Genomic DNA, 21,646 nt, shown 5'->3' with positions numbered 1-21,646 from the left:
TTGCACCAAAGAACGACTATATAGAGAACAGGAGTTACCTGTCTCTTTGCTATGCCTTTCATAAGTTTGTTCCCTCCACTTATCCTCCTTTTTATGGGGCACCAGAGAGCTATCTCTCAGCTCTCCTGCTTTTCTTTCTTCCTATCGTGTCCATGGCTAATTTTATCTCCCCCATGGCTTCAACTTCCATTTTAAACTAGCACTTATACTGTCATATCTGAAGTGTTGCTCTCCAGCCAACACATTATTTTAGCCCCTCTCTCTCTCACTTCAGTTGTCCCTACTTTGCTCTGTCAATGACACCAGCACGGAGCACTCATGTCTGAACTTCTCTTATACTTTCCTTTGTGCTGCCCTCCCCGGAATACTCAACTGGAATTAACATAAAATATCATCCCACCTCCCAGCTTTTAGTAGTTTCTCAAGATCCACTTTTGCCATAAGCCTCACCTCTCCTTCTAAAACCAGCCAGACATGGCATCTAGCTTGTATCACTCTCAGTAATACTGGCTGCTATTTTTTATGCTTGCTTTTTTAAAAAATAACATTGCTAAAATACTATCACATATGCCTACATATCACATTATGCCTACTGTTAACCTGTATGGCCAAAGAATCTCAGTACTTCTACCTTTTTTGTTACTCTTAGACCTTTCCCTATAGTTTTCGTTGGTTTTTTTGTTGTTTTTTTGTTCATTTGTTTGTTTTGTCTTTTTCTTGTTTGTGTGGTTGGCTGGTTTTTGTTTGTTTTACTTTTTTTTTTCCCTACATTTTTTACAACACTGATAGGCAACCACTTTTGGGGAGAAAATCTGTTTTATGTGTATATACAGCAACTACCTCATAGAAGGCATTACCATAAAACTGATAAGAAATAATGCTAAGAGCTAGTTCCCTTCTTTAATCCATTTATCCTACTGTGCCTTCCAGTAGTCAAAATGAAGATATGTCTGTGGGATCCAGCAAAGAATCAAATTTACATACCACGATAAGACACGAAACAGTTACAACCACAATTGCTTAAGGATAATTTAGCCTATTATCCCCTTCTGTGTTATGTTGATGTGTCTGGGCTATTTGTAGTAGCTGATGCAAAGAAAAAAAAAAAAAGCATTTTATGTGACAAACAGAAGAATGCTGCGCTAATTTGGAAGAGTCATGAAGAATAAAAAGAATTGCAAATTAAAAAGGAAAAGAGAACGCAGTTGTTCAGGGGCTTTGGATACTTGTGATACTTGTACTGGGACCAAAACAATGATTCTTCTAATAAATCTGTCATCATCACATATCATACAAACTGCTACTTTTCAGCCCAAAGCACCACACAATGAACCCAATCTGGCAGTCTTTACTTAGTCTTCATGCTCATTAGTTTTTTATCTAAACCAATCTGATCTGATCAGATTTTCTCATCTGTTGCTTAGGTAGGGATCAGAAAGCATTCTTATCAAGGTCTGAATATATCTTTTAGGTTTGCACAATAATTAAATGCCTCTGTAATGCTCAGTATAAACAGTATTACAAAACATAGGTTCTCTCTTGTAAATTCTAAATATATTCCTCTAAACGTGGCTTTTACCTGCTTAGTGCTGCTTAAGTAAGAAATAAGACCTATGAATAACCTTTAAGGTTAGGAATAAAAGAAGAGTAACTCTTAAGTAGCACCTCTAGAGCTTAGAAAGCATCTTCATGATCATGGTCTCTCCTACTTCAAACTTGTTATCCAGTCTGGAGCATGCACTTCATGAGCGTCTCTGCTATTTAGCAACAAAGCCCTGCCTGGGTATAGCTAATATTTAGTGTTTGAGAGTCCTATTGAATCAACATACTAAGTGACTAGGCTGTCTAATGAGACTCTTTAGTAGAAGACCAGGGATGAAATCAATATGCAGACAGGACCACCATTTAAGATGCAGATAAATTGTAATTTAAGTATAGTTGAAACACACAGAGAGCACGACAGAGCAGAGACTCTTCCACTGATGTTGTCCATTTCACACTGTTCTGTGGGCACATACTCCCAAATAAGTCTGTCAAGCATGACCTTTCAATGTTCAGCAGCTTGGGGGCTAAATGGGAAAAAAAAATGACTATGGTATTTTACAACAGATTTTTTTTTCTTTGGTTTGCACTATTTATAAATGAAGACCTCTTTGCAAACTCTTTTCTATGGGTCTTTATCTTAATTATCTTTGAACTCAGCATGCCTAAAGGTGAACATTTTCAGAAAACAAACAGGATAAACCAATGGCTGAAAGTTCTTCTCAATCTTTTCTATGCTGTTGTACATTCTTATATAGTTATTCTTTAGTTATTCTTGCTTGCTATAAACTGTATTCAGTAATAGCATCCAGACCACTAACTTGTAAAGTTCATTTTTCCATAGTACTTATAAGAAAAAAATCTTTTTCATTTCATCTATGACCTCCTGGCCAGCATCATGCATTCTTATTTATCTTTCACAAGAACTTATTCATGGACCTTATTTAATTGCAAGGTGAAAAACCTCAGTCATCAAACACCAATTGCTAGCATCTCTGCATTTCCACATGACGATACTTGCGGCTGAATTCTTACACTTATGTTTAATTTAAGGCTAAAGAGTGGAAATATTGAATACTGAGTATAAGCAAATTCGTGACAGAAAGAATACATGATTATACAGAGAGGTGTTAACAGTGGTGGAAACTTTGGGTGATGCCGAAAATTCTGCAGGTCATCCCAGCGAACATCATCAAATGACATTAAGCCTAAAACTTCTCACTCAATCTCTTCCCAGAAAGAGGGGAAGAAGGGGAAGGCAGTATTTTAGAAGCCCTGTTGGGATTTGTTTTGTTCCCCAAGAGGAACTGCTGCACATCTTACTCGAGTCCCTCTCAACCATCCTCAGAGGAAACAATAAGTTTTTCCAAAATGCCAAAAGGTACATGATTTGAAAAGTTTACCTCTTGGTTGCTGTAGGGGCTTAACACGTCACTGACTACAGTATCAAAGGAAGCTTGTGCCAGCACCTGAATTTGCCCAGCTCACAGATTAATGTATCCAGCCTTGGGGACAGACTGGGAATGGAGATGGCTGAGGCCAAGCTGCTGAAGAGGTGGTAACCTTTGGCTAAAGGGCAATCAATACCAAGCAGCCAGAGGAGAAAGACATCTTCAGCTTCTACAAAGCTGCCCACTCAAGTGAACCCAAATCCAAGTGCCCTGTTGGTTTCTGCACATCTTCACAGTATTTTTCATCTCAGCATCTTACATGTGTGTTTTCTCCAAGTAACTACAAGATATTCTTTCTGAATTTATGATATTTTTAAATGGCAATATTCAGAACAATCAAAATAAGTATACAATGTATTTTCAACCTAGCCCATCTTTTCTATCTCTGAAAATTCTCCATGTGTATCTACATACATCCTAATACACATTCACATCCCAATTTACAATTTATAATAAAATACTTCCTGAGTTATTCTACTGCAAAATCTAAATTCCCCAGCAAATTACAATTTATGTATCAGAAAACAAATATAAACATTTGCACTACCTACCTAAGAGAAGCACAACACAGCTCTGTAAGGCTTTAAACAGAGATGACATTTAGCTGGCTTGAGTTTCCTCTTACAGAGATACAAATCAGAAGGGACTTACATGAAGTCATGGAGGTTCACCAAAGAGAAAGGTAAGCGAGACTTGGTGAATTAAATTATTGATGAAGTTTATCAAAACCAGACTGAAATTATCTGGGGACCAACCAGTGACAATGACTCCATTGTGATGATGCCAGTGGGCAACATGCCACAGACCTCCAGAGCTGGATCTTAATATAAATGCAATGTTATTAGAGCAATATGTATTAACAAGATTTCTGATTTACTGGAGAACAAAAGCTGCTAATAATAATATTAGATCCAAATATTCCTAAAAGCAGTTACTGACAGGTTAGTTCAGCATTAATTGAAACAGGAAGGTGATGCTATTCCAGATTTCTTTTTGATAAATAAGAGGAATAAAATTACTGATTTTAAAAATAAATTTGGAGTATGTGCTCATATGCTGATTCTAAATTAAAGTAGTTACAGAAATCCACAGACCCCTTAGAAAAGGCATTTTCTGTCACAGCATTTGGCTTCGAAAGGGCAACTTCTACACAGCCAGGGAACCAGCCAGGGAAGTCAGCTAATAAAGAGGTTGAAAGATCTGCCTGGGGAGGATGACGGGAATTTTTCAAGTCAAAGATGCCAATACTTACAGGGACTTATATCTCAAGTAAGAAAAAAAGGAAGGCAGCATGTCAGGCCTCACTAGTCAGCCAGACAAATGGACAGAACAAGTCCAGCGGGGCTAAAGGCATTCATCTGGAGTTGAAGAAGCACCAGAGCTCAGGAATGGCTTGGGAGGACAGCGAAGAAGGGAGCAAGTGGCAGCCACCAAAACCCAGCCCAGGGAACTGCTTCAGGAGATACTGAAACAAGCAACATAAGCTTTGTTGGCTACATGAAGAGATAATCTGCAAGGAAGTGGAGCTACTACACAGTGAGGCTAGAGTACAGCTTAAAGATAGTATGTAACTCCGAATTGCACGAAGACATGCCTCGATTTTCATTTCAATGCCAATGAAGGTAACCACATAGAAACTATCACAGTCAGGATGAACACCCATCTCAAGAAACCAAATGTGTAAAAGTCGGGAACTAAGTAATTTCCATCCAGATTTGTGAAAGAACTGGCATATGAGAATTCACGTGGGGTAGCAAGCTTAAATAAATCAAGCAAGACAGGAACAGTATCACGCGATCAGAAATAATAAACGTCCTACCAACACTGAAAGAGAAAAAAAAAATCTCAGAGCAACTAAGAGCCCTTTATTCTACCTTTAACGGCAGCAAAGCTTTAGAACAATTTTTAAGGAAAGTATAATCAAAGCCAGTGAAGCTAAGAGAACATAGGGAAAAATACCACCTGGGTTTAATGCAGGTAAGGCATAGAAGACTAATCTGACATCTTTCTTGAGAAGAAAACTCTCTTTCTGGACAAAGGAAATTAAATAGATCTCTCAGCTGCCTGATTTTAGTAAAGCTTTACTACACTGTCACCTGGGAAGTTATTAGTTGAATTGAAGAAGATGGGGATTAGTACAAAAAATTTAGCTTGGCTAGAGGTAGGAGAGTAACAGTGATGTTAAATGGGGAAGTCTCAGGCTGGAGGGAAGTTATTAGCGTCACTGCTGAAGGACTGGTCTTAGAGCCAGTCTTGTTTAATATTTCACCAATTATACTGGCACACAAGTGGCTATAGTCCTCCTAAAAGTTTACTGAAGGCAAGAAGCTAAGTGACATCTTTGTACAGAGAGAACTGGGACAGTGCAAAGGAAGAACTGAGTGATACATGGACTGGGTAACAGAGAGAGGTTGTGATTCACTGGTACCGAGCAAAGATCACGTGCTTGGGGACTGATAACAACAACAATAACAAAAAATCTGCTATAGCTTGGGAGGTCAGCCTCAGGAAAATACAGGGAGGCATATCACCAGATGAAACAGTTTTTGATGTGGCCATGAAATAAAAAAGAAGAAAATGCACTGCAGGAAGGCATTATGTTGGAATTTCCTTGGATGCAATTACCGGTGTTTCACAAACCCTCTCTAGTGTACTTAATTAATCTGGGCACTTAATTTCTCATATGCAAGCAGAAACAAATGCAGAAGAGAAGTATCAGGTTGCTTGTGAGAATGAAGCTCCCGTCTTGCAAGGAGAGGCTGGAAGGGTTTGGTATGTCTGGAGACTGCTCGCTGCGAGGGATGGCTCTCTGATGATTAGAGAATAGAGCTGTTTTCTCCCTGTAACATCTGCAGGGCAGCGAAATACCAGAGAGCAGAGCTTTTAGTACTAATGGAAACTTCAGCAAAGACAAGGCAGAAAAAATACCCATCCGTTCAGCCTGGGAATGACAGGGTTTTTAAATAAGAGAAGATGGATCAGACTTTTCACTGGAGTAATGCAGACAATCTGCCTAATGCCAAGACAGACTTCAATAATGATTTCAGCTGGCCAATACAGTTGCCTGCAACTTCTGTGACTATGCCAGAGAAATGAGCTCCATGTCCCACGAAAACACTACAAGCATTTTACCGGTGACCCTGGAATACTGCAGTGCAATACCTGCTGCACCTCCTCTCTCCCATGGGTGAGCATACACTGATTTTCTTGCAAACGTTCAATTAGAGGAGTGAACCAAACAGACAATTATCTTGATGAAACCTTGAATTAAATGCAAATTAAATTCTAGACCACTGAAAATCTGTTCTTTGACTAGAAGGAGGTAATGAATTGGTTTTTGTCCTTAGTATTTAACAAATGGGTTTAGGCAGTTCTGTGCTATCAAAGAAAAGGTAAAGTGACTTAAGCAATGGCTGATGTAAAACGAGTAAAATAATCTCTCGGTTTTTACAGCTTGTTCTAAGATGTAATTCTAAAAAGGATACTTGTTCTCGGTAACCAAAAATGCTCCTTCCATCCCTGCTGGTGCTGTGTGCAACACTGAGAACCACGAGCCAGCACAGCTGCAGTTCAGACACCCAGCAAGACTGGTGGAAGTCATGTGGAAGCGTCATAGAAATTATCCATTCTGCTTTCCACACAAGTTATTAGGGGCAAAACAAACTACAAAGAAAGTTTTTTCCACTGAACTTAATGAAGGGGCAGTACTGTACCCAAGCTATAATTTAAACAAACTGATGAAATGTAAAGCATGGACCTTTGACAATGCTTGTCCTTTACTTTTAATAGAATTACATTATTTCAGGTTAGTCTGGATTCACGTGGTTCTGCAGTAACCCTGTCCTGGGAAGCATATTCCTTTCCCTTTCCTTAGATGCTTGCAATACAACCCAGGCAGCATTTTACACATGCCTGATTTTGACACAAGCTCCAAACTTTTGTATTTTTCCCCCACAACAGACACATCCTTTTTAAAGTAACAAATGTTCCCTATTTCACCATTTCAAATATGCTGCAATAGCGCTGCAAATGTTGTTGGACACATTTCAGAGAAGCATGTGGAGACTGATTGTTCCTTGCATTAACTCCATTGATAAACATCCAATTTGAGCCAAAAGATATCTGTTTTTTAGAGTCAAACTTCATCTGTTATGTAGTCTGCAAATCAGACCACAACCCAGCAAAATCGTGCAAACTTCCACTATACGAAGCAAATGTCGGTTCTGTAGGGAGGCTGCTTAGAGGGCTTTATGTGTGACTTGGATCAAAGGTCCCGCCTTCACCAAATAGGCAGACAAAAGGGAAATACTGTGTAAATTAACACCGCTTTCTGAAAAAGCAGAGCCAGTTCCACGTCTCTTCAAAGTTAATTGGAATTTGCCTTTATTTAATTAAACGATGAGAGTTCGGCCAAAGACCGTAGGGATAACATTTGGTCGGAGTAACGCAGCCGTTAGAAAAGCACTAGCTGGAAGACAAGGCATAAAGCCGGCGTTTGCATCTGCTGCCATGGGATATGCAGGGGCTTTATTGGCGTGCTCCAGAAGGGAGGAGCAGCCGTAAAACCGACCCAGCACCACTGAGCAACCGGAGCTGTCCAGCCCGAGCACGTGGCAGTGTCTGCACATAGTGCTGAGCAGGGTTTCAGCACAGATTGACTGTGAATTACGTAGGTCTTTCTGCACTGCTGGCCATATAAACCTCAGCACTGCCCATAACGTCATTAGGAAGGCACCACCACAAGAAAAGAGTCGCATCCTCTCGGTTTTAAACATAGCTAAAACCTCCCAGCTTTAAACATTTTTTGTCATCGCAAAAATCAACACCTGTCACGCACTGATTACTTTCGCTTTCTTTTGATTAAGGATGATTTTTTAATCCAGATAAATAGAAAACGGGTGAGGAACTGTAATTAACAGCAGACCCGATGGCAGCAGGAGGAGAACACGCTCCCTTCTATGACCCGAGTTGCACAAGTTACAAACAGGAATGCTGATTTGTGCCGCTCTACTCAGATCTACACAACAGGAAAATAAAAATATTTCTGAGGACTCTGCATAGTCTAGAAGGCTATGTGACCTGCTAGAAAGGATTATTATTTGTTCTTCATCAAGCTATAGCATACAGAGTAAAAGAAATCTGTATAAAATCAACATTTATCTCACAGAATTAAACACTCCACTTCTTTTTATCAGGTAACAAGTACCTGAAGGACTTCCAAAATTGTCCGTCTTCCCTTGATAAACTCTCCAACACTGTGATATGCTACGTTATTACAACAGGATGAGAAAGAAAAGGAAATTAAGCTTAAAATAATTTAGTCTTCCTCTAGCCGGGATTAATTTCTGTGGTTAGCATGCAAATATGACCTAAATCCGACTTGTACTTAGAATTTCCTGGGTGATATGTGACTACACAGAAAATGCTGCTGTTTGCACACAACTCCAGGGAGGATACTTATTGTGCAAGAATGAAGACATGAGAATGCTGATGAAAATCTGTGATTCATTTATCAAATACTGACCTGAAATGAATATTAAGAAAGACCTCTTTTATATGCAAATGTTTAATCTGATTGAGGTTAATCATCACTTTTCTTCCTGAGGGCTGTGTATGTACGATGCGCTATAAGATACAGTCTTCCATCTCCCATTCTCAAAAAATGCTTGTTTTGTCAATGGTTGCTCTGGGAACACGAGGAATGGAAAATTAATCTTTTCTTATTATTTTGCTCACCTGTGAGACTATCCATAAAGCCTATTTTGTCTGCCCACCTGCTGATCACTCGAGTAATATCTGCTTTACACGGACCAAGTACTCCCATTCTCTCAACAAGACAAACTTGAAGTATAATTGATTTCTCCAATGGATTTTTTAATGAATATCTATTGCAACTATAGTTGCTAAAGTACTCACTGATGTTTGTGTTCCAACAAATATAAATCTGTTCATTTACTATCCAACTTTACAACCAGCTATTAGCTGGGGGAAAGCCACTTGAAAGAAAAACACCAACATCCGTGCATTTAGAGATGTTAGAATCCAAACTTGCAGCATGATCTGAACATGTTCTCGCATCCCCTTTTGCAACTCACAGAATTGAAACCTCTGTCCTGCAGCAAGCATGCACAGGATCTGAGCCTTCTTAAAAAGCAGTGATTACTTCCTGTACATCAAACTCCAACTAAACTATATACTGAACCAAAACAAAATTTAAAGTGCTGTTTTGCTGTGACTGTAGCATAATCAAAAATATGCATTATGTTAACAAAAATTAATATCCCCGGGCCTGGCATATGGACACAGATTTACATCAAAACTTACATTTAAAATTTGAATTCAAAGCTAGGATTTAACTTCTCACAGAGACGAGTATATATAAGATGGTTAAAAAATTGACTTGTGTGTTTTGATTCAGGTCCAGGTCCATGGTTACAAAGGAGTAATTTCTTAATAATTGGATTAATAGCAGCAAAGATACTACTACTTAGCAGTCAAAAGAATGATTTACATATACATATAAATATTCCAGATGGCCACTTGGGAGTAGACTGAATTTAAATTAAAGGAACAAATCGGATTTCTTTTAAGAAATTTTGAAAATGTGTACACTCGTAGACATCATATTTTCAGACTTAGTGACCACTAAGCATTCCCACAAAAAGCAAAACGAACTTTCTGAGGTGCTATAGGAAATTCCATCCACTTCACACTATGTTGAAAGATGGACCAAGGAGCCCAGGGCTTCATACACTAAGGACTTGGTTTAAATCACAAGGCAGGCAGAATTCCTGCTGGAAGCCAGGGAAAGTAAAGTTGTTTTACACTTGGCAGGCTTGAGCCTCAATTCATCAGTGCACTTGGATACAAAAAAACTAAATCCCATGTATTAAATAGAACACTACCTAAGAGCATTAATGAATATGTATTAAGTTAAACAGAGTTTCAGGATTTTTATTAATGATTCTAAATATAATCTTAAAAGTAAGTTTTTAAAAAATCCATGAACATATTTTTGTTTCAGAAACAATTAAGACTGTTCAGTGACAACACTGTAATTATGTATGAAGCTTTTTAGAAAACCCAAAATTGAAAGTAAGGTTAGGAGAAACTGAGCACTTCATTAAGGCTACGCCACACACTCAGCAGAGGTGCATTACTGGAAGGACTCCCACGAAGTTAAACGCACGACCGGCAGCTGGAACCAGGGGAAGGCTTTTCCCACCCATCCCACCAGAAGTCATAAGAAACACAAATCAAATCACAGCAAAGCTGAACCAACCAACAGAGGGCAGCTGACTCCCAGCTATAGGAAATTCTTATTTCTGAAAAAAAAAAAAACCACCAGCTTTCTATCAATTAAAGCCAAATTGATATCAAATCTTATGCAAATTGACATGGAATCCGTAATGCTGGGACTAGATACTGATATCCCCCTGAAATCTCAAAGTTTTTCTGGTGAAACTGGCACATACACTTTCAATTTATAAAGATAACATTTGAGAAAAAGGGAGATAAACACAGAAATATTCAAATCAGATGACTCCTCTGAAACATGCAACTCAAAATCGTTCCGTTAAAACTTAATATTTTGTAGAACTTCTCAACCTAGCCACCTCTGCATCTCTGCTCTACAAAAAAAAAAAAAAAAGAATTGAAGTTTTCATACTTTATCTTTAATATTAACTCATATGGAAAAAAAAATCAGTTTTTAAAAGGCATTCCAGTTACAACTTTAATTAAGGGAAAAATGCTACAATAACCTACCAACAAATAAACTAAACTAAAATAAAAATCACCCAATGGTAATGCTAATACAAAACAATAAAACTGGTTGTTCTGTTATTCTGACATGTGGGTCGATACTTAAACCAAATTAGTTCTCTGTTAGAACATAAATAACCATTTTAAGCAAGCATACTTTTTAAATTATTAAAGTGCAACTAATATCTGTTTACTGTGAAACCACAAATCAGTCTCATCCCTTTTAAAACTAATCCGTAACTCTAACAAACACACAGACCATATTTGCCACCAAACTCTAATCAATGCTAGGTAAACTTTATTAGGTGCACTAACATTTAATTATCTTTGGTTGTGAGTTTGAATTCCAAAGCTAATCTGGAAGATCTGAGACGCTGTTGTGTGCCACATCTGCTAGAGAGCACGAGGATTCACAAAACGTTCCCTTCATAAAGTAATGCATGTTTCCTGGTTAAGTTACAATATGGGAAACAGCTGACTCAAAAATAATATAAATTATATAAAGGATTAAAAGCCCTCATAACTTTTAATTAAGCAATATATCACAACAGACTACATGGAACTGCTGATTTACGCACTCCTCAAGTAAGAAGCAGTAAATAAAGTTAGACAGGACAGAATATACGTCTTACTGGAGCAGAAGAATCTATCCATTCACATTGCATTAATACATGAAAATCCACTTGTCCTCAGTTTTTCTGTGGGTGGCTATAGCCTGCAACGTACTTATTTGTAACAGTAAGACATGTCAAGATCTATAGGAAATGAGGAAGGATTAGCTGAATCTGTACGTGATCTGTACGTAAACCACAGAGCCCTAACAGCCAGGTTCTCCCCCCAGGACCTGGGGTGCTGCTAGGGGCTGAGGATGCACCTGCAGACTTCGTTTTCATTTAGCTGTGCTTTACCATGGAAGAAAAGGAAGCAGAAAGAACGGAAAGAACAATAGGAAAAGCTAAAATCCTTCACTGGGACTGGAAGCGTATGCACTCCCTAGCTTACACAGGCTCCATCCATATCGCACTCTCCCAGAGAGCCATATTTACAGCTGCTTTCTTAGTGTGCCCGTTGTAACAGGCAACTCAGGAGGCAGGGACAGCCCTACACAGCTCTACAGTAAACACGATTTCTCCTTTCTTTCCCCCAAACCAACCAGTATGTGACCAGAATGAATTTCAACTTCTGGAAAACATCCCTTGCAAACACCAGACCTCCCTGACATGGGGGTTGTATCTGCAATCACTCAGAAAGCTGTAATTGGGCCTCGAAATCTAAAATCACAAAGTGGCTCATATTCCAGCTATCAGCCTGGTAATGCTGATGATCCTGATGCTGTCACCTAAAAAAGACGCAAGATTCATGTATTCAGCTTGCAGTTCAAATGCACACGTCTAGCTGGTGGGAAGCCGAGCACAATCCTTGCAGTCATGTGATGAGACATCAAGAGGCATACAGAAGGTCGTTCTCACTTTTATTCTGTTGTCTTAGAGGAGGAAACCAATTAAGCAACATAAAAAGAAAATAAAATCTGTTCCCGAATCTATCAATCAGCCACCCTACATAAAACAAAGCAAACTAAACAAATGATATGGGCATAATTTCTGGGAAATGGCCACAAGAAATGTCTGCACCAGAAAAATTATTAACACTTGTTAAGTATTAATCAATGATAACTGCCGTACACGGAACAACACAGATATATTCAACACTTAAAAAGGCAAGATCAGGGTTATTTTAAGGATCGTAATGCAAGAAGTGTCTCAGCATCGCCAGGCTTCCTAGTAGCTCTGACAGATGATAACATAGCATATATCTTCTTGTCCATTCTCCCTGTTTGAACAGCAACTTCATTTCAAATCATTGCCTCTTATTCATAAAAGTCAGAAAATGCAAAAATCATAGATTTAGTGAAGACGCAGGAATTTTCTGCTCTGAAATCTAGAATATATTCACAGCATACAGGTGTGTCAAGACATCCTTAAGAAACCCATTCCTCTAAGAAGAAAATCAAACAACTGAATTTAGTAGACTTCAAACCAGGGACACAGAATTTGCTACACGTTTAGAAGAAAATTCAGTCCTTCTAAGAGATGGTGCTGCCTACTTGAAAACTGAAAAAGTGACTAAAATCCTAATCAATAACAAAGCTGGAGATGCAGCCACAGTAGAGCGAGCACAGAAGACCTCAGTGTAGAGGTCCATATAATACCCATTCAGACTTGGATTTGGCTGACCAAAGGATACGTGACACACTCTGCCCTGCAGAGAGGAAACTCGTTTCTTCACCCCAATTTTTCCAGCATCAGAGCTGGGGCAGACAGCTGTGACATCCTTTCTAACAGCTTTCTTACCTAGAGTAGCCTTGCACTGGCTTCTGATGGTAGCGGATGGCTAAATCAAGCCAAAGCCATCAACCCAATTGTCCAACCCAACCCAATCCCCACTTTGTTCCATCTAGGTGCTCTGCACTGTGGTTCAGATTGCACACACACCTCCCCAGACCCGACACAGAGCTGGACTGCCTCCTGCTTCATCTACTCCTGTCTAATGCCAAGATCTTGTTGAGCTCATACCTCAAAAAGTTTTGAAATCATTATGTGCCAAGTTCTATAGAACTATAAATTATTGCAATTAATTTCATTACTTGACTTGGAATCTATTTCAGAAGAAATTTCCATATTCATGTCTTCTATTATAGCAAACATTGTCTTGCAATCAACAAAATAATATTTTAGAAAACAATTTTGTACATACCAAAATTATAAGAGTGTAGAGTAAAAGAAAACACATTAACATCTTCATTCAACTTGCCAAAAGCAAGAGAAGTGATACCTCTCTCTGTAATTCACTGTTTCTGAAGACTAAGTAACGTGATAAAATACATGGTGCCAAATAGCTGTGTTTTTCATCTCTTCTACCATAGGAAATGGGGAAGATAGACCAACATGTTTTATTCTGAATATTCTTGCTTGTTCAAATTAGAGCAAAACCTACCTACTTATTTTAACTGTTATGCAGTATTTCCTTTCCAGAATGATTGTGAACCTACAGCTGAGGACAAATTCTACCACAAAACTTTCTGGAAAAGAAATAGAAAAAACTCTAAAAGGAGGAAGAGGTGGTGGTGGGGGGTGGAACAAGATTAAATCTGCTGCCAAGGAACAACCGAGGCATCAATCCTCTATGTTCTTCCGCTCCTAAGACAAAGACAAGCAAGAGTAAGTTCAGTCTCAGTGTTAGACGCTGTCATGCTGATTTATGATACGCAGCACACGCTGGTCCTCCAACATGACATATTGTCCACAAGAGATTCAGTACAAACCAAACTTCTTTCCTTAAAAAATATTGCCTAAACCAATTTAATTTCAGTTCCTTAGGTGAAACGCTAATACTTTGCCCACTGGGCAACCCAACCTCCTATGACTGATTTTCCATTTAATTCTATCTCCTCTGTACAAAAGCAAATAGGACAAAACACTTTTAGTGTAACTCCTGTCTTTCACAACATTTGCACTATGTTATCATATTAAACAATCACTATTTTCTTCAATGACAAAAATAGGAACTCTGCACTTCAATCAGAAATAATTATGGGTAAATTTTCAGTTCAAGAGGTGCGAATGTATCATTTGCTTTTACAGCAAAATGTCCTGCTTTGATCCACATTTCATGAAGAAGTTGGTACGGTCTGTAGTAGACAGAAAAGTGCAGTTTAGTCAGTTAGCACAAGGGTGTTAATCTTTGTGGATTCAGAGCAATTCTGAGAATTAGACTGACATAGCGTGATATTTAATTTAGAAAGGGCACATATTCTCACAATTACAAAAAATAGCATTACAGCATCTATTAATGTGTATTATTATTACAGAGGAGTGTGAAAGAGCTATAAGAATACTTAGTAAAGTGAAAAATACTTCCCTGGAAGTTGTCAAATGGCTCCATTTTACAAGGATGAAGCTTTTCGTGAATGGCAATTGCGAAAATATGCTTACATGATTTTTTATTTACCAGAAAACTTGCAGGAGAAATGAAAATCAAATGTGGATAGCTATTGAAACCGGATGCAAAATTAATGTATGCTGAGAATTACAGTACATGCTACAGGTTATTATGCTGACGGAAAACATGGGAAATGGCTCTATTTCCTTTAGCAAAGGAAGCAGTACTGCTTCACATGGTAGGCTTTTCAGACCCTTTCTTCAGGAAGGTGAGATAGCACTCAGGCTGTACAGAATTGGCTTGCTACTTTTGGCCCATTTAATGAACTGAATTACAGTTATTAAAACTCTCAGTCACAGAAAGAAAAGTGTAAGGAAACCATGAAGTTTTCACTATTTTTTGAGATTGAAAATTCTCCCACATGATTGTACCAGGAAAAACAAACAAACAAACAAAAAAAAAAAAACAACATCGTTTTTATGATACTGTACGAACGGCCTGGAATCAGAGGACCAATGTTTTCTATAGTGTAATTCCTTCCTTTAACTCTGAGTGGGAGGAAATCTGATCTTCTGAAGGTAAAACCAAGAGTAAGGACAGATCTTCGTTTCCAGAAGTTAAGTTGCACACAAAGCAAATGAACATTGATAGAGCTAGAGGAAAATATAGGTCAGGCGTGTCCTTGTGTGCCACAGAAAGGGATCTCCCCCAGCTGGTGGAACAGCAGCCTGTGACAGGGCTCAGGAATAAACTACTGGCATCCATTTACAAGTGCCTTCCAAAAAGTGTGGTGACTTTCTGACAATCAGCAATCTATATTATAAAAGAAGTAATTTATGCAGGCGCTATTTATAGATAATACATTATCGATTATATTCTTGAAGACCGATTTCTGACACTAAAATGCAAGGGATATCCAACCAGGAACTGGATGTGAGCTAACTTTTTGACAGCAATGAAAGAATGTTGGGTTCAGACACAACTTCTAACAGAGGAACCTAACAGTTTTGAAAATGCTTCATGAACACACACACACAGATAAATACATGCTTATGCATGCATAAAAGATATATTTATGCAAGAGAAGAGTGCAACTATTATAACAAAATAAAACACAAAACCAAAACCTTTTATAGTCAGACATTCAAAATTAAGAGAAAAAATACTACTATAACATTTCACAGTCAGATAGGAGACAGAAAGATAAACCAAAGAGGTTGCAAATATTTCCTGTCAGCAGGTAAGTACTGGAATATAACTTGAAGGAAGACAAACAGGAGAAATACAGTGCTATACGCTATACGTTGCTTCTTCAGAAACTTTATTGTATGCAAAATTATTGCTCTTTCTGAGAGCAGTTACCTACGTAAGTGAAAATGGACCTTGTTTCATTACAGTGTCTTGTGATAAGACATGCTACATTGCTCTTCCTTAGGCAGAGTTCTTCTGACAGTCTAAAGCTTGCAAGCTACGAGTCAGGGCATTTTTGGATCATGGAAACTTAGCTTGCAAAACGCGAGCCAAAAATTGCCTTGATAAACCACTATGAATGTAAATCAAACCTTAGTCTGCATACTGCTGTGTTGTTTATTTATAATTTTTTTTGAGGAAGTGTAGGAAGCCCAGGAAACATCTTAACAAAAGGTCTTTCTTGAACAAACCTTTACTAACATTGCAGATTAGAAAATGGGAAAGATCACATACATGACACCCTCCCCAACACCCAAGCCCATGTTTGGCTCCAAATGATAGTGACTTCTACAATTAGCATCAGGGTTCAAACCCATCCAATCTTGCACATTCTAATGGTGAGTTTTCAAAGCTTATAATTTTGTAATATTTTTTACTTTTGAAATTTGACACATTTTTGCTAATCAAAAAAAAAAAAATCTCTTTCCCTTGGAAGTGTGAGTTGAACTAAACCAGTCATTTTCTATGAAAAGTTTACCAGAAAATCATACATCTTCACACTTGTTTCTGAGAGGTCTGAGCTATAAAGATACCACTGTCCTCCTTTTCCTGATTATTAACCTTGTGCATTCAATTTCAGGAAAAGTACTTTCATTTGTAATGTGCAGGTGTCTGTATTTCTCATATTCTAGAGTGAAAACTGGAAAACGTCATTAAGAACAAAAAAAATCTTCATTTTAAATAAAACTGTAAGCTTAAATTTCAAATACATCTTTCCTGCTATGCCTGCCTTTACAAAGGCTCTTAATCCTTTAAAAATGTTTGCTTAAATATATACAATATATACAAAGGCAATAAACCATTTGCTATGATATTTGTCCTTTAGCAGGAGCAGGTAAGAGCAAGAGGGGGAGGAAGGAAAAGGAAGGAAAATCTTGACAAGAATATATATTAGAGCAATCAATAGAAAGATAATCCTTGGAATTCGTGAGTCTTTAAAAGAAAATGCATTTTCTTGTAGTAATCCTAAAAACCTATAAAAGAATATTCAAGCAATAAACTCCCCATAACTCATATTTAACCTTTAGTCATGTAGAACTACATATTAAATAGCTTAGCAACTGCATGCTGTGTAAGTGCATTCAAGTAACAGCAGAAATAGAAAAATGTAAATGCTACAACTCTTTTAACATGCAATGCACAGCCAAGAACATCTGCCAGCTAACCCTATAATCCAATTGGCTGTTCAGAAGCAATCATAGCCTTAGATAAGAGCTCCACAACTTCTACATGCAATGCCCATTTTCTTTAAAAGATTTAGCAAAATATAGTTAACTAACTCTTCAACAATTTTCAAACAGAGGTACAAGACAAAAGTAATTCAACATATCACATGGATTTGCATTAAAATACTGTCATCTTTTCCCCCAAATATTGTAATTCACTATCTAATTTCATGGGACAATAACACAGAACAAGCTGAAAGCTAAAGTGACCGTATCAAATCAAGTGATAGCTCAGAGTTTACTTCTCACATCTACTGCACCCGAGAAGCTCCATTGAATGAGAAGCTCTACAGGCAGAATGAGCTTAAAACATCTCAAAGAGTGGTTTCAAGATCCTCTTGTTATCAGGGAGAGGCACCTCCAGCCAGGTGTGCAGCCCTCAGGTCCTAGGCAGCTCCCCCACCCCATTTTGCACAGGGATTGCAGGAGTAGCCCTGATGTCTGGCTCCAAGCAGGCACCCAGGGCTCCAATGGTATGTTGTTAGCACCAGCCGAATTTACGGCCAGAAGAGCCAAAATACTCCATGGAATTAGGAGCATAAACTCCATGGAATATAATGCAGGAACAGGACATCTCATTATCTCAGTATAAAATTAAATTTATGCTAAAAAGTTCGGTTCTAAATACACAAGCGAACTGCACTGCCATGACTGAACTGCTTCTAGGAGGACAGTGCACTGTAAAAAGGTTTCTGTGAATCAGTAATTTTTATATTAATCAATAAATTGTTTTGATCATACAAATTGCCCTTCTCTCTAAAGCAGTAGCCTTGCTGAAGTATCTGTATTGGCAGGGATCTGGAAACAATGGGAAATTGTAAGAGAGAACTGCTGGAATACTGCTTCAAGTTACGCTCTCTGTACTTAAATTCATGTCAAATATCTGAAACGCATTGGGAAAAAAAAAGAAAAAAAAGGACTTACAAGGGTCTGACAACAAGCCTAAAAAACACCTTTCAAACGAAGAGAGTTAAAAATTATTTGGCTTAATGAGGAAAAGACACAAACTGACCAAGGGTTTTAATTGTTAGATACTGGAAAATTGAGGGTTCTCCAAAATAATTAAGTAATAACAAGACTCAAGCTCAGAAACAATAATTTTAAAAAGACAACTAAAATACTGGAGGAAATAATAAAAGAAATCTACTGGCACCTAGAGGAGGTTTAGTCTTGATTTTAAGTTGTCTGAAGTCTTTATCAAAGCATAAAACACAATATAGCATTGTCACCAGCAAAAGATAAAGAAAATCATGCACCAAGGTGACTTAGCTTTCTCATGCCTGATAACCACAGAAGAGCAAGTATTGTATTTCAGGTATTTAACCCAGATTATATGATTACGTAAAAATAAGTAGGAAGTCACATATGAATATATACAGAATTCTGGAGAGTTTTGCTCTAGGATTTAAACACTGCCCACCTCGGAGGAAAAAGAAGACAATCTGCCTTGCCCTGGATTAAATATGTGTATCCAGCTTCATTACACATCAGTACAATCAGCTAACCCAGTTCGCCACCTGAGCAGACAACTTTTGCATGCTGCAATGTGCGTAAGGACTTCAGCATTCCTAAATCAGTGCTGGAAGTCAATGTCCACTGGGTGCAGAGCAAGCAAGACTCCTTCCTAACTGCACAAAGGATTAAGAAACATACGGGGAGCCAACAAATGCAAACACACACACATATGTGTGTATAAATATATACACATACTTATAGATCAAGCCTTGTGTTCCTGGTAAAGGGGCAAAAAGCACCAGCCACATTTATATTAATACTAGCCATAACGCTGATAAACCTTACAGAGACAATTTCCAAGTTTAAACAATTTCTTTCCTTCAGTATCTTCCAAAGGGGTTTTGAAATTAGCAAATCTAATGTGTGTGGGAATAGGCAACACTTTATAGCAATGTTTCCTTTTAACAGAAGTAGTCTGCTGTGTCTGTGGGTAACAATCCCAGTATCTTTTCATTACAAAGGAGCTTATTGTTACCTAACAACTTACTGTGGGATTTCATTCTGCTTCTCTGGCGACCTCTCTGATCTATTAAGAAAAGCACTGAGGTATGGACAACATACACTTTATTGCAGTTTTATATTTCTTAGTTCTTGCTTCTTCTGTCATACTGCCTATGAATTTCAAACAGTAATAAGCAAAAAAAAAAAAAAAGTATTTAACTGCTTCTCACAGGAAAAAAAAAAAACTGTGAGGAAAATTAAGCAAGTTGAGAATCAGGTGGTAGAAGTGGTGCTGCCTCCTGGGACACAACTGCTGCTGCAGCGATTGCACAGTAAACAGGATCCAGCAGCTCTAGCACCTGCTAGCCACTATACAAATACATCCTCGTAGGAAGACTGTTAAAGGCCTTCTACACATATTGTACAACTCATTATATATATACACATATTCATAATATACATCAAGTCCCTTCGGCATGACAGTTTCTGTCCTATTAATTAATTTTCATAGTTGAATTTGAAAGAGCGGACCAAACTAATAGTACTTCATCAGTGTTAATTAGCATTAAGAATTAATCAGTATGTGTAGGAAATCTCTATTAGTTTTGTAGAAATGCATACAGCATTAAATGTCATTTAAATACATGTTGATTTTTTTAAGAGCAGCACTTTAGAGATTATTTCCCTCTAACGGGACACTTCGATATTGAATATACAGAGATTAATGTTGAAGGAAACTTGTGCTGTGTCTAAGGGAAATGTTGCCAAAAATAGTAATATATACTTAACAAATGTTTCTGCTGCTACCATAGTCTCAGAAAGAATTAAAGATTTTTAAAATGTCCGTGACATCTCAGTTCTCTGATGTTTATATGCTACCCAGGTGGGATTATTTGTCCAGGGCTTCCTGTGCTATGGTAGATAAAACCTGTCTTTATATAAGAAATGAGGTGTTTCTTGTCAAATTCTGCTGTAACATGAGCATCTTCCCCTCAATCCTCAAGAAGTTCTACAAGTGCCTACAAAACCCAAAACGAAGAAGGGTCCCCGAGATAACTCCTGTTTGTATTTCTTCATCAGCTCAGTCCTTTATGATCCTAGTTAAAACTACAGTAAGCACATTGAGATTTCTGTTGGCTATTTAACACCACTCACCTGATTCTTGAGATCCAGTTTTGGGCAGGGGCGGCCTCCATTGTAGGGCTTCTCCTTAAGCCATTTGGATCGGACTTTCACCCCTGTTCCACAGGAAGAGCTGCAAGAGGTCCAGGTGGACCAATCGCTTAATTTGCAATCAAATGGGCAAGGAACCATGCAAGATTCTTCAATGTAACCTAAACCAAAAAATTAAGAGAGAGGTTTTAATCACCACAGCTCGTGAACTCTGATGATATAATGTCTCTGAAGTCCGTGTAATCAACCCAAAATGAGAACTTCTTAAAGAGAAGAAATTTGGCAGACTGTCAACGCTTTCCCAATGCTAGATAACGATTTTATTTGTAACGAACAGCAGTGACTAAAACTAATTTCTTGGTTTAGTCCAATTATTATTAATTAGGATGACCACGATAAAACTGATTGATATGAAGGACGCACGTTGGCAAAAAGTATCTGTTGTGAAGTGGGCAATGGACAACAGGTGGTAATTATCCTTCCTATGAGAATCTGACCATAATATATTTTGGAGAACTAAGCGTACTGCCTAATTTTGTGATCCTACAGTGTTATTCTGTCTGTCTATATGGTCACCCTGGGCAGGGAGTCAGAGGCTCTCTTCCCAGCAGACATCCCACAGCTGATGAACTCACCGGGGCTGTGCTCTTGGCAGCTCCACCAAGATGCACGAGGTATGCATCTGCCACCTGCATCCAGGTGGGATTTGTTCTTGGGAGAAGAGAGGAAATGTGACTCCCTCTTTTTCCTGGCAGCTCTCCTTATACATCTTTGCAACCATTTTGACTGTTCTGCATTTCATAAATGGCATAAGAAAACTTTGCTTTCACCTTCACCTGACTTGACCTAAAAGTGCTCCCAGGATCACTTAAAGTCAGAATACCTAACACTTTACCACACTAAAACCCAGTAGGGTTTCTTAGGACAAAACCAGGTTTCCTCTACACAGACACAGCCCCACAGCTGGTTTAGGAGCTCTTGCACATCCCTGCTCACCACGCTGCATTCATTCTCCTCCAGTTTCTATTATCTGGTTGTCATGTCTCTACATACTATTTTGATTTAAACAAAAAAGAGATTTCATGTTCAGCCATGAAAGTCAGTGGCTGCTAAGATCAGCCCTTA

The 21,646-nt window shown here is 38.2% G+C and overlaps 1 protein-coding gene across 4 annotated transcripts in view; it reads right to left on the bottom strand.

Annotated features, from left to right (window-relative positions):
• The window catches only part of THSD7B (thrombospondin type 1 domain containing 7B), a 319,547-nt gene that overhangs the window by 56,842 nt on the left and 241,059 nt on the right, over positions 1 to 21,646 (bottom strand). For all 4 annotated transcript variants that reach the window (XM_040561821.1, XM_040561819.1, XM_040561818.1 and 1 more), the window contains exon 16: positions 20,504 to 20,682. In XM_040561821.1, coding sequence (XP_040417755.1) covers positions 20,504 to 20,682 — 179 coding nt within the window. The remainder of the gene's footprint in view (positions 1 to 20,503; positions 20,683 to 21,646) is intronic.

Source organism: Cygnus olor, chromosome 6, assembly GCF_009769625.2.
Source record: "Cygnus olor isolate bCygOlo1 chromosome 6, bCygOlo1.pri.v2, whole genome shotgun sequence".
Classification (NCBI taxonomy): Eukaryota; Metazoa; Chordata; class Aves; order Anseriformes; family Anatidae; genus Cygnus; species Cygnus olor.
The sequence above is the reverse complement of the archived record's forward strand: the minus strand, read 5'-3'. Positions and strand labels throughout refer to the sequence as shown.